The sequence below is a fragment of the Cornus florida genome, unplaced genomic scaffold (assembly GCF_030987335.1).
Source record: "Cornus florida cultivar Cherokee Brave unplaced genomic scaffold, ASM3098733v1 CherokeeBrave_3.0.0_Hap2_Chr01, whole genome shotgun sequence".
In the NCBI taxonomy this organism is placed as follows: Eukaryota; Viridiplantae; Streptophyta; class Magnoliopsida; order Cornales; family Cornaceae; genus Cornus; species Cornus florida.
In genome coordinates, this window is record NW_026775571.1 from 121,555,272 (window position 1) to 121,567,672 (window position 12,401).

General features: G+C 35.3%; 1 protein-coding gene across 4 annotated transcripts; it reads left to right on the plus strand.

The window, feature by feature from the left end:
* The first annotated feature begins 2,803 nt into the window (after nucleotides 1-2,803).
* On the plus strand, nucleotides 2,804-9,682 carry LOC132268638 (protein FAR1-RELATED SEQUENCE 1). Of its 4 annotated transcripts, none has more exons than XM_059769467.1 (10): nucleotides 2,804-2,958; nucleotides 5,175-7,501; nucleotides 7,615-7,671; nucleotides 7,766-7,834; nucleotides 7,951-8,019; nucleotides 8,122-8,190; nucleotides 8,285-8,353; nucleotides 8,588-8,656; nucleotides 8,738-8,943; nucleotides 9,380-9,682. In XM_059769467.1, the coding sequence occupies exons 2-9, from the start codon at nucleotides 5,216-5,218 to the stop codon at nucleotides 8,813-8,815; spliced, it is 2,766 nt and encodes a 921-aa protein (XP_059625450.1). In that variant the 5' UTR covers nucleotides 2,804-2,958; nucleotides 5,175-5,215; the 3' UTR covers nucleotides 8,816-8,943; nucleotides 9,380-9,682. The 4 variants fall into 4 exon arrangements, with proteins under 4 accessions (XP_059625450.1, XP_059625443.1, XP_059625454.1 ...); XM_059769460.1 differs by having other exon boundaries at nucleotides 8,738-8,927; XM_059769471.1 differs by lacking the exon at nucleotides 7,766-7,834 and having other exon boundaries at nucleotides 8,738-8,927.
* The last annotated feature ends 2,719 nt before the right edge of the window (nucleotides 9,683-12,401 follow it).

A 12,401-nucleotide genomic window follows, 5' to 3' on the forward strand; every position in this document is an offset into this window, starting at 1 on the left:
TTTAGTATTGGAAATAAGGTTGAGAAACTGTGCAAAAGTTGTCAAATGGCAAAGGCATGTCATTTACCGTTCTTTCCTTCAAATAAAATTTGTGATGAACCACCTATTACTCGCATTGTGGGGCCGGGGTGGGTAGCTGGGGGTTCACACGGTAGCTACAAGTCCAAAGGGCAGGTAATTGTGGGGGTTCCTATGTCATAAAAAAAAAAAATAATAAATAAAAAATAAAAAATAAAATAAAATAAAAAATTGTGATGAACCTATTGTAATTATTCATTGTGATCTATGAGGTGTAGCTCATGTGTTATTTTTTAAAAAAATTTCGGTATTATGTTATTTTTATTGATGAATGCATACGGTATACTTAGTTTTTCCCACTAAAGCACTAATCTGATTTCATCTCATGTTTCATTAATTTTCACAAATATGTGATCAATCAATATGATAAGAGAATTAAGGTGTTTCAATCAAATGGAGGAGGATAATTTATTGATAAAAAATTCATTTCATATTTGGAAGATCATAGAATCAAACATCAATTCTCTTGCCCACATACTCCAGAACAAAATGGCTTACCTAAAAGAAAACACAGGAATATTATTGAGCTTGGCCTAACTCTTCTCTTCCATAGTAATGTTCCAAAAAGTTTTTGGGTTGAAGCTTTTGCAACAACAATATGTTTAATTAATAGACAACCATCTCGTGTATTGAGTTGGGAATGTCCATATGAGGTGCTGGAAAAACAAACACCAGATTATAGTTCTCTAAGGGTCTTTGGTTGTAGATGTTTCCCGGATTTGAGAGACTATACAAAAACAAAAATGGATCTGAGATCTTTACCTGGTGTATCTCTTGGTTATTCTGAATTTTTAAAAGGGTACAAATGTTATTATCCACCTACTGTATATATGTCATGACATGTGGTGTTTAATGAGCTCACTTTTTTAATTCGTACTCCCAGGTCATTATTTTCTACCATAAGAGATGCTAATGACAATCACATTTTTTTCATTGGTTCATAGGATCTCAAGATTTCTCTTCATCACAAGAGACTTCCCCTACAATCTAACCATTTCCAATGGAAAAAATGCCAGAAGATATCTCTCCAGCCCACAACCAAATCAACTCTTTACCTTTAAATACCATACTCCAATCAGTTTCTGACCCCTCTTGTGTTCATTCATCTCCTACCTTGACCCCACATTTTGATCTATGTTTACCAAACTTAGAACCACCCCAAAATGATCTTCCCAGTCCACCTTTAGAAGAAAATACCACTCGTGATTTACTACCTCATCGGAGTAATAGACCACCTAAACCCATTCCCAAATACTCCTTACATGATTATTGTCCACTAGCCATTGATTTACCTAAGGAACCCAAAACCATAAAGTTTTCCCTTCAACATCCAGAATGGCATTTGGCAATGGAAGAAGAACTCTTGGCACTTCACCAAAATGAGACTTGGGAGTTGGTTCCGTACAAAACCGACATGAATGTCATTAAGTAGGTCTTTAAGACACAAGTTAAAGTTGATGGCACACTTGAGAAGTTAAAAGCTCGATTAGTCGCAAAAGGTTATTCTCAGGTTCCTGGTGTTGATTTTGCTGAAATATTCTCGCCTGCAGTCAAGCTTGTTACAATACGCATTGTTTTTTTCTGTAGCCTTTGTTCCCCACTGGGACATAAGACAACTCGATGTAAAAAATGCTTTCCTTTACGGTAATCTTGTTGACCCTGTATTCATGGACCAACCTCCTGGTTTTCAGGATCCAACACGACCCAATCATGTTTGTTGACTCGAGAAAGCCTTGTAAGGGCTAAAACAAGCCCCACGGGCTTGGTTTGATAAATTTAGCTCATATTTGTTATCTAATGGTTTCTTTTGCAGTGCAGTTGACTCGTCTCTCTTTGTTTGCCATAGCCACCATGACACTCTTCTTCTACTCTTATATGTGGATGACATTATCCTCACAAGTTCTAATCCCGAGTTTTTAAATGCCTTCATTCACAAACTCGGAGAAGCATTTTCTATGCAGGATCTTGGCTTCATTTATTATTTTCTAGGCGTTGAGGTACATCATTATACTCCAATAGTAAAATTAAAAAATGTTATTTTATTAATTTTCAATTATATTCAAATTGTAAATAAAATAGGCATTTTTTTTTTTTTTTTTTTTTTTAAAATTACCAAACATATTTTCTCTTTTCTCTTTTAAAAAATTTAACAGCAGATGTACGTTACCAATCGTATTTTATTTTGACAGAAATTACAGCACAATTTTTCATAAATTTATCATTTTCACATAAATAAAAGTAGCTTTGTTCATTTCAGACCCGACAAATTTTAAAAGATGGTAAAACTAATCCCATAACTAAACAACATTGTGATCTATCCATTCCATCTGGGTTAAAAAAAGGCGAAATTCAACCGCAGATGTACGTTTCCAAACGTATTTTGTTTTGGCTGAAATGACAGCACAACTTTTCATAAATTTGTCATTTTAACAAAAATGAAATCACAACAAAAAAATAAAAATCGCAGCTTTACCAAACAGGGCCTAAGAAGGCAAATATTGTTGTTCTCGTAACGATGCCAAAAACTTTGACCATCTTTTTCTTTTAGAAGCCCAACTTAATAAGTGGAGTAGCTTTGTTCATTTGAGACCCAACAGATTTTAAAACATGGTAAAGTTAAGCCCATAAACTAAACGACATTGTGATCGATCCGTGCCATCTTGCTGGGTCAAAAAAAGCGGCTAGACTTAGGTGGGCCGACCCATGAGAGTAGAGAGGATAGGAGGAGAGGCGAGTGAGAAAACGCGAGATGCGAGTACGTTTGGAAAGTGTGTGGTGCCCTAACCTGTCGAGGTAACGAAGAGTTCCATACTCGCCCGCAAATCTCACTCACTCTTCTCTGCTACGATCTTCAATCTCTGTTGGACTTCTTCACTTGCCGTAATTTTACTCGTTCTCTCTCTACTTTTTTTTTTCCATGCATTTTCATTTTTCTTCACTTGCGTGTCTGTGACTGTGTAGGCAGGAAGTACAGAAATGAAAGTTCAAAATATATATGTATATATATATATATGTACACACACACATATAGATATATATTCGGATAAATTTTAATGCTTAGGGAAACCAGAGAAAACGCTGATTAGCTTATATAAAATTATAGACGTGAAGAAGTAAATTGCTTTTTATGAGCAAAATTAGTGACTGGCAATCTGTTTACTTGTTTTTTGGCATTCGGCAATTTGATTTCGTATGATTAATGTTGGAATTCAAATATATTATTGAAGAGCCGATAATAAGCTATGCTATGCAAGAATCCCCAACATCAAATTGAAATTTGAACCAACTGATTTAAGAAGAGTTTACTATGTATGTTAATGATGTGAATCTACACATGATATATTATTCTAAAACGTGGCAAAACATGTCTGGTTGTTGTTCCAAGAGGTTCAATCTGGTGACCCCAACAATTGGAACCATTCTTTTTATTTTTTATTTGTTATTTTCTCCATCTCATTAATTTATGTTCTGAAAATGCTTTACCTTGCAATTACTATATATTTGTTATGACCCATGGAACATAATTTATCCATGTGGGAGCCGTATCCTACTCTAATTTGCATATTGTAGGGGCTGCATATTTCTATCAATGTTGATGACTGCAACGTTGTTGATTCTTTATACCATATTACACTCACCACACCCAATAATTATTGCATTATCTTCCATTTGTTAATATAAGTAAATAAATAAATAAAGTGGTTCTCATATGTGTGTGTTTGTGTATATATTATGTTCCTGTGCGAGTGATACATACTCATCTTGCCTGCCTTAGTTGCTAGAGCTATAATTGTGCCCATTCATTGTGGAAATATGTCATTTTCATTTTTTCCGGTGAAACAAGTATTTGACGATGAATTCATTTTTTCTTTCTTTTCTTTTAAAAAATAGGCACGGATGAGTCATTTGTATCGCCTAGTTTATCTTTATGATTTTGTTTGTTTTTTACCCCTGAAGGGAGTGTAGTTTACATCTAATATCCCTTTCTAGGATTTGGTGTCTAGTAATACTGTTGATTTTTCTTTTTTTTTTTTTTTGAGAACCTGACTTGGCTCTTCTAGTGATTTTTTCTAATGCCATAATCTGGTTGTTATTGTGTAAAATATGATTGTAGTTTCATGTAAGGAAAGTCATCACATAAATGTTGAACTTCAAGCAAGCTAATGTTGTTTTAAATCAATCTCTCTCTAATTTTTTCCTCTATCTCTATCTTCTTCTTTTCTTTTCTTTTAAGTTCACTGGAAAATATTAGACTGCAGAGAGTCCTTCAAGCGTGTAGCACTTAACAATCTAAACTAACCATGATACCTCATTTGAATTCCTAATCTCTAAGTTTGTAGGATATTTTCTGATATATATTGATTTTCTCTCTCTCTCCCTCTCTCTCTCTCTCTATATATATATATATGTATATGTATATAAATCATGTTGTATAAGTGGATTCAAATATTTTTTTCGGATAAGTAATTGTACAAGTGAATTCAATGCTTTTAAACATTTATGATTGGGTTGTCTTATTATCTTAAATGAATCACAGTGCACTAATTTACTTGCATCACGAAGGTTTACTTTATTCTTTTGCGTATTTTCTTAATTCAATGCTACCGTGTTATTATTTTTGTATGTTAGACTACCAGTTGCTCCAAAAGCTGAAGTTGTTAAAGAATGGGCCCAATAGTGTATATCGAGTTCTAACACCCTCCCTCACGTGCGACACGGTATTCCACGTAGCAAGGCAAATAGACCAAATTAGGATTAGAACAAGTGCAAAATGTGCACAATGAACTGGGGAACAAATGGAAAGATGGAGACTTGAATCCATTACCTCCAGAACCAAAGCTCTGATACCATTAGACTACCAATTGCTCCAAAAGTTAGGCTGTTAGAGAATGGGCCCAACAACATATATCATGATCTAACACTTCAGAAAGGGTATAATTTAATCTTAGAATCTTCTCTCCATTATAAAATGTAACAAGAAGTTTGAATTATATCGAATTTTACATATTTCTTCTTACATAGCTGGATATTCCTGCATTTTTTAAAATTGATTTTGGTTACTAATGCTGAGTTCACACATTTATCAATACTTCCAGGTATGTTGTAAAAAAATTTAAGAGAGAAAAAAAAAAAAAAAATGCCCTCAATCGGAATAGACCTTGAACAGCCATCAGGAGAACATTATAAGGAAGACAGTAGGCCAAATGTGAACGAAGATGCGGAGGATGCTGGAGGTGAAGTGCATGGCAGGGATGGAGCAACTGCTTGCTCTCCTAAGATTGCTGTACATGATAAAGAAAACACAGGACCAAATGTGAGTGGATTCACATCAAATAGCAGACAGAAAGTGCATGCCGAAGATGGAGTTGCTGTGAATTTTCATACCAATTTAGAGCCATGTGATGGTATGGAATTTGACTCCAAGGAGGATGCGTTTTCATTTTATAAAGAATACGCCAAGTCTGTTGGTTTTGCCACCATAATAAAGGCCAGCCGTCGATCAAGAATCTCTGGAAAATTTATTGATGCAAAATTTGTGTGTACTAGATATGGAAGCAAGCGAGAATCTAGTACATCTGAAACTCCAGAACTTGTTTCAAATGCAGACGGCTCAGCAAACATTCCTATTAAGAGAAAACGAGGAAGAATAAATCGATCTTGGTCAAAGACGGATTGCAAGGCTTGCATGCATGTTAAGAGAAGGCAGGATGGAAGATGGATTATTCGTAGTTTCGTAAAGGAGCATAACCATGAAATTTTTCCAGATCAAGCCTATTACTTTCGAGGTCACAGAAACATAGATCTAGGCAACAGTAATGTTGATGCCTTGCATGCTATCCGAGCAAGAACAAAAAAGATGTACGTCACAATGTCCAGAAAGACTGGTGGAATTAAGAAATTTGTGAATCAAAAGAGTGGCATCATTAATGGTAGTAGTGGGCAGCTTTTAGCTTTAGAGGAGGGAGATGCACAGGTTATGCTTGAACATTTTATGTGCATGCAAGATGAGAATCCCACCTTCTTCTATGCACTAGATTTGAATGAAGAACAGCGTTTGAGAAATGTTTTCTGGGTTGATGGCAAAGGTAGGCTTGACTATGGAAATTTTGGCGACGTAGTGTTTTTTGACACTACATATATCAAGAACGAATACAAATTGCCGTTTGCTCCCTTTATTGCAGTGAACCATCACTTTCAGTTTGTGTTGCTTGGATGTGCATTGATTGCAGATGAGACTAAATCTACATATGCTTGGGTGATGCAAGCGTGGCTTAGAGCAATGGGTGGACAAGCTCCTAAAGTGATATTGACTGACCAAGACAAAGTCTTAAAAGAAGCTATCGCTGATGTTTTTCCTGTTTCTCGCCATTGTTTTTGTTTGTGGCATATACTGAGCAAGATTCCGGAGAAACTCAGTTATGTGTTAAGGCAACATGAAAACTTTATGACTAAATTTAACAAATGTATTATTAAGTCTTCAACAGATGAGAAGTTTGAAAAGAGATGGTGGAAAATTGTTGATAAATTCAATCTAAGAAATGACATATGGTTTCAATCATTGTATGACGATCGTGAACGATGGATTCCAACATACATGAGAAACATTTTCTTGGCTGGGATATCTACAACGCAACGGTCGGAAAGTATAAACTCCTTTTTTGATAAATACATGCAACGGAGAACTACGTTGAAGGAATTTTTAGACCATTACAAAGCAATTTTACAAGAGAAGTATGAAGAGGAAGCAAAAGCAGATTTTGAGTCATGGCATAAACAACCAGGATTAAAATCCCCCTCACCCTTCGGGAAACAAATGGCAACAGTTTACACACATGCTATATTCAAGAAGTTCCAAGTAGAGGTTTTGGGAGTTGTTGCTTGTCATCCAAAGAAAGAAAGTGAAGATGGTGCAATCATGATGTTCAAAGTTCAAGATTTTGAAGAGAATCAAGATTTTGTTGTAGTGAGGAATGAAATGACATCTGATATTTCTTGCACTTGCCGTTTATTTGAATACAGTGGTTTCCTTTGTAGACATGTCATGATTGTTCTTCAAATGTCCGGTGTGCATAACATTCCATCTCAATATATTTTGAAACGCTGGACAAAGGATGCAAAAAGTAGACAAACCACGAGACAAGAGCTACATATGATTGAGTCCAGGGTTCAACGCTACAATGATCTATGTCAACGGGCTTTTATATTGGGTGATGAAGGATCTTTATCTCAAGAGAGTTACAATATTGCTTTCAATGCACTGGAAGAAGCTTTGAGAAAGTGTGAGAGTATGAATAACTCAGTTCAACCTGTATTGGAGCCCAGCTCTCCATCAACTCGTGGTCTTAATGACTTTGAAAAAGTGATCCAAGGTAACAGTACAAGCAAGACAAATAAAAAGAACAGTATGTGTAGAAAAGGAAAGGTAATTTGATTCTCTTTTTCTTCTTTTACCACAATCATGCTTATAGTTCAAGTCATTTCAAACCATTAGAAATGATAATTCACTTGAGTAGGTCTTTTGCATATATATTTTAGGTACAGTCAGAGCCAGAAGTAATAACAATTGGGATGCATGAAACCTGGCAGCCAATGGTTCGTTACATTTTTCACCTGTTTGACCACCTTGTTTTATTTTTGAAATAGATATAGAAGATGCATTTTGATGTGGGTTCCATACTTGCTGTAGGGACACTCAAATTTACAAGCACCAACCCTTGATTGTTCTTATGATACGCAAGAGAGCATACAAGGGATGGTATGATGGATTTTAATTGTTACTTTAATATATTAGACAGTAGATTTTTTATGTAGTTGAAGTTAAAATATAATCTGAAGTGGTCTTTTCTTAGATATGGGGTTTTATTCTTGTAGGAACAATTGAACTCGAGAGTTCCAAACCTTGATGGCTATTTTGGCACTCAACAAATTGTACAAGGAATGGTAGGGGATGTTCTGATAATGAGCATAATGTACAAACCAAGAAGTTAAACCGTTATTGTTTTTCACTTCCAATAATATAATCTGTGTTGCTTCTTGTTGTAGGGACATTTAAATACCCTTGCTCCTGGCCGTGATGATTTTTATAGCAATCAACAGAGCATGCAGGGGCTGGTAATGCATATAACAATTTCGGCCACATTGCGTTTGCACTTTTTTTTTTCCTTTCTTAATATAGACTTTTAAGTTGTATTTGTTCTTGCTGTAGGGGCAATTAAATTCAATAGCACCAATTCATGATGGTCATTACCTTACTCAACAAAGATTGCAGGGGCTGGTATGGTATTTTAACATGTGTTTGTAAAGGAACTAGGTTTCACATAAGCTGACAATATTGTGTAATTGAGTTTGTTGTTAGTAGTAAAAGGGATTTTACAACTGTTTTGGGGGCATTTCTGTCTACGAACCTCTCTATATCCTCTGAAGTGTTGTGAAAATCTTAAATCCTTATTGTTGTATTATGCTGTTTAGATGAAGCAATTAAATAACATATCCTGTTACATGCTTGTAGGGGCAATTACATTTCAGACCACACAGTATTCAGAGTTGTTTTGACATTCAAGACAGTTTGCAAGATATGGTATTGGATTCACAAGTGCTTGAGATCATTTAATGTTTTTCTTTTATGGATTCCTCACAACTGATTTTATTTGTGTTTCAGGATCAGTCTAATGTGGGACCTGCACAGTTGCATGGCATGGCTGCAAAACACTTGCTCTCGAAACACCTCTCTCAGTAGTTCTGGGTTTTTAGTTGCCGTACAGAAGTGGTTATATTTTCAGCACTGATATGCATCATGTAGTGAAGATCACTGATTGTCAGCAAATGGCTTGATGGGCTGCCGCCCTTAGGTGAGAGCTATACAGGGTAAACTTTTGGTGAATTTTGGATCTGTGATGCATAGTAGAGCTCTTATATATTTTGTGGGCTCTATTTGATTCTATGGTAGTAACTCTCAAAAGGAAAACAGAGTTTGGTTTGGCCACACTTTACAAGCTGATAGTGGGTTTTATTTGATTGGCTTTTGAAACTTTTTCCATTTGAACGTTTTCAAGAAATTCATCTGGTTTTTTTATTTTTTTATTTTTTTTTATTTTTAAATTCAGCCTAAAATTTCGTCCATTTTTGGTTGACCATGTAAAAAGGAGAATGTGAATAATTTTGCTGCTTGGGCTAGCTCCTCCTTGTATTTTTCTGCAGGGTATAATTTTGCATGACAAAACAGAGGCTTTTCTTTGGTATTGGTATTTGGAATTTTCAATTGACTAAATGTTTTGATGAGTATGATCTATTACTTTCACAGGTGGAGTCAAGACAGGGTGTTTGTACAAAGATAATTCAGTTTAAAAGTTGAATCTTTCTAGTTTTGGTGCGTTGACAGCGAGTTTTAGTGCTACCATTGGTGTTTTCCAGAGAGATGATGGACTACAACTGTTGATGATAATATATTTCCAGGGGGTGGATATGGGAAAAAGATGTATTGATTTAGGTTTCTTTACGTAGAGCTCTTTTGTAAATATTGTTGTTGCCTTGTCAAGTTTGGTTAATACAGCTGTATTTATTTGATTAGTCTAAATTATTTCTTTCACTGGGTTCACTGCATTCTCATTCTTGAGTTGGTGCTTGATAGCAGCATGATTAAAAATGCATTTATCATATCTATAAGCTGCTTAATTTGTTTCCACCCCAACCCAACTTACTTAAAATTGATTTGAGTTTTAAGTGTGGGAATTTCAGTTGTCCGGATCTGGATCCCACCGAACAAAACACTGGGAGGGTAGCATTGTAAAATTGTTTTCCTATTTAGTGAAATTTTTGTTATGATTTTGAGCAGCACATAATAAATACTCTTCCTCATTTGATTTGTAGTCAAACCAATTCTTACAATTGACGTCCAAGAAGTAAAAACTATTTTACCAAGTGATGTGCTGATCTATGTTATTGTTATTACACTCTTGTCCCCCACCCACAATACACACACACACACACACACATATATATATATATATATATATATATATATATAATTTACATAAATTTAAGTGACCCATGTTGTGGGACATATTAAACAACCATCATGGGTTTTTATTTTCCCAATCTGATCATGGGTTTAATCATATTGTACATGAGTAACAAATAAATTTGCAATCTCATGTGGGGGATAGTATTAAGACTGAGCTCCCAATTTGGCTATTAATAATATTAATATGCTTTTACAGTTATCATCAACTAACTCATAATGCTTTGAAAAAACATGATATTAGGTCCTTAGTATCTATCAACTGTGTTCTTTCTGATCATCATCATCTACCTGCTTACCAAAAAAGAAACTCTGTTCAGATCTTGATTAGTTGATGATGGTAACGGGCCGGGTTGGGCTTAGACATTGAAAACTTGTTGGTGGGATAGGCCCCACTCCATAACAATTGTCGGGGGATGGCATTATGGAATATTAATGGGCCCTCCTCATTTTTGTCTCATATCTATCCCCAGTGCTGCTCATTTTATTTAAATTTCTTTCATGTAATGAAAATGAAAATGAAAATGAATTGGACTCGTGTGATTTACCAGATAGAAATTATTTAAGGTAAGAATAAAGTAATGATGCACACATACACACACATATATATATAGCATGGCAATTGGCAAATGAATAAGTATATATACTATATGTTATTACCACCACATGTATATTTACATTATACAAATTACAGGCCCTTACATGTTCCCATAGCCTAAGGCAAATTGTGTAATTATTGGTCACAATTTTTTATTAATACACACACACACACACACACCAATGTTAATAAAATGGTCAATGTACCTGTTAGAGAAGGGCTTCCATTAAATACGCATGATGCAAGTAATCACATTCACATGCTTTTCTGCGAAAATAATAATAATAATAATAAAATAAAATAAAATAAAATTCACATGCTTATTATTTACGTGAATAGATTGCAATGCCAAAGTTTCTAAAACCATATCATCATATGATAGCATTGATGTAAAACATACATGTTCAAGTTATTATTATAAAACTCTCATACGGTCTTGAGGACAAGAAAAGTAATTTTAGCTAGAATAATCCGTTTCCTCTTGATCCTCATCCCTTGTTTACGCAACTTTCACAGCGAAGTTGAAGTTGTCACAAACACACGCACCCACACGCACAATAGGGCCAGAATATCCTTTATTCGAGGGAACAACCACAAATAGGGGAATTTTCACTTGCAATTCTCATTCCCATGCCTTGAGCATATATTCCTTCCTAAATTGCTGGAAGGCTACACTCTATCACTATCATCAGCTAGTCTTCTAAAGTTCAATCAGTTTCGTTTATTTCCACTATCTAATTAAGAAGAATATTTAAGAATAGTTACATCGCACTTGTTTGGTTTATTCACACTATCTAATTAAGAAGAATATTTCAGAATACAGTTAGTTTTCATATTTCAAATACATCAGAACAATTCACTACATTAAACTATGTTTAGTATAATAAAATGAAATGTTTTTTCATTCCATCTCAACTTGCTCTTTAATAATAATCATCGTTTTATTGGAATGCTCATTTTCACATTTTTCTTCCGAAGAGTTAGGTAATAGTCATTTCTTTTTTATAACTTTTTTGGTATGTCAATAGCCATTTCTATCGCATTAGATAATCAAACTAAAAGGGCCAAAAAAAAAAAAAAAAAAAAAGGAAAATGCCTTCATCGGATATTTATATGGACCATTATAGTGGTGCTTTTTGGGTAGGCATTTTGGTAAGCCCACGAATTTTTTAACGGATTTATACAATCATTGAAGATGCAAGAAACTCCTTCTATTCTTTCTCTCTCTAGAATTCTTACACCTCAACCCGAATCAAGATCCCCCTCCTCTTCATTCCAACTCCTATTTATAGATACTTACCAGATATTTACAAGATATTTACAAGATATTTACTAATTGATGGACCTGGGCCTATTCCTCAGTAAGCCCTGGTCACTCTTGATGGGCTTACTCCCGCTCGGCCCATATGGCAGTGTCTTTCTATGGGCTGACCCAGCTGTTCGGACTGAAGGTTGTGTTTTGCGAGTCGGACCTGGCCCATGTCATCCAGGGCCTCCTCAACTGCCCCCATAATTGCCCCTTATTTAATAAGGGGTAATTATTGATGGCGTCTCATCATGACGCTGACGGCTCGAGATAACCACGTGGGGGAGCGAACGGTCAGATCCAGAATCAATGTTCCGGGGTTCGAGGGATTTCTTGCCTTCCCGACGCTTCGGCCCTCGGGCCCCCTTGCCTATATAATGCTCTAGAATTCCACTTCACTT

Coding starts and splice junctions, on each gene's coding strand:
- LOC132268638 (XM_059769467.1), top strand. CDS start 5,216: ATGCCCTCAATCGGAATAGACCTTGAACAGCCATCAGGAGAACATTAT. Junction 8,020..8,121: donor AACAAATTGTACAAGGAATG/GTAGGGGATGTT, acceptor TTCTTGTTGTAG/GGACATTTAAATACCCTTGC. Junction 8,657..8,737: donor AAGACAGTTTGCAAGATATG/GTATTGGATTCA, acceptor TTTGTGTTTCAG/GATCAGTCTAATGTGGGACC.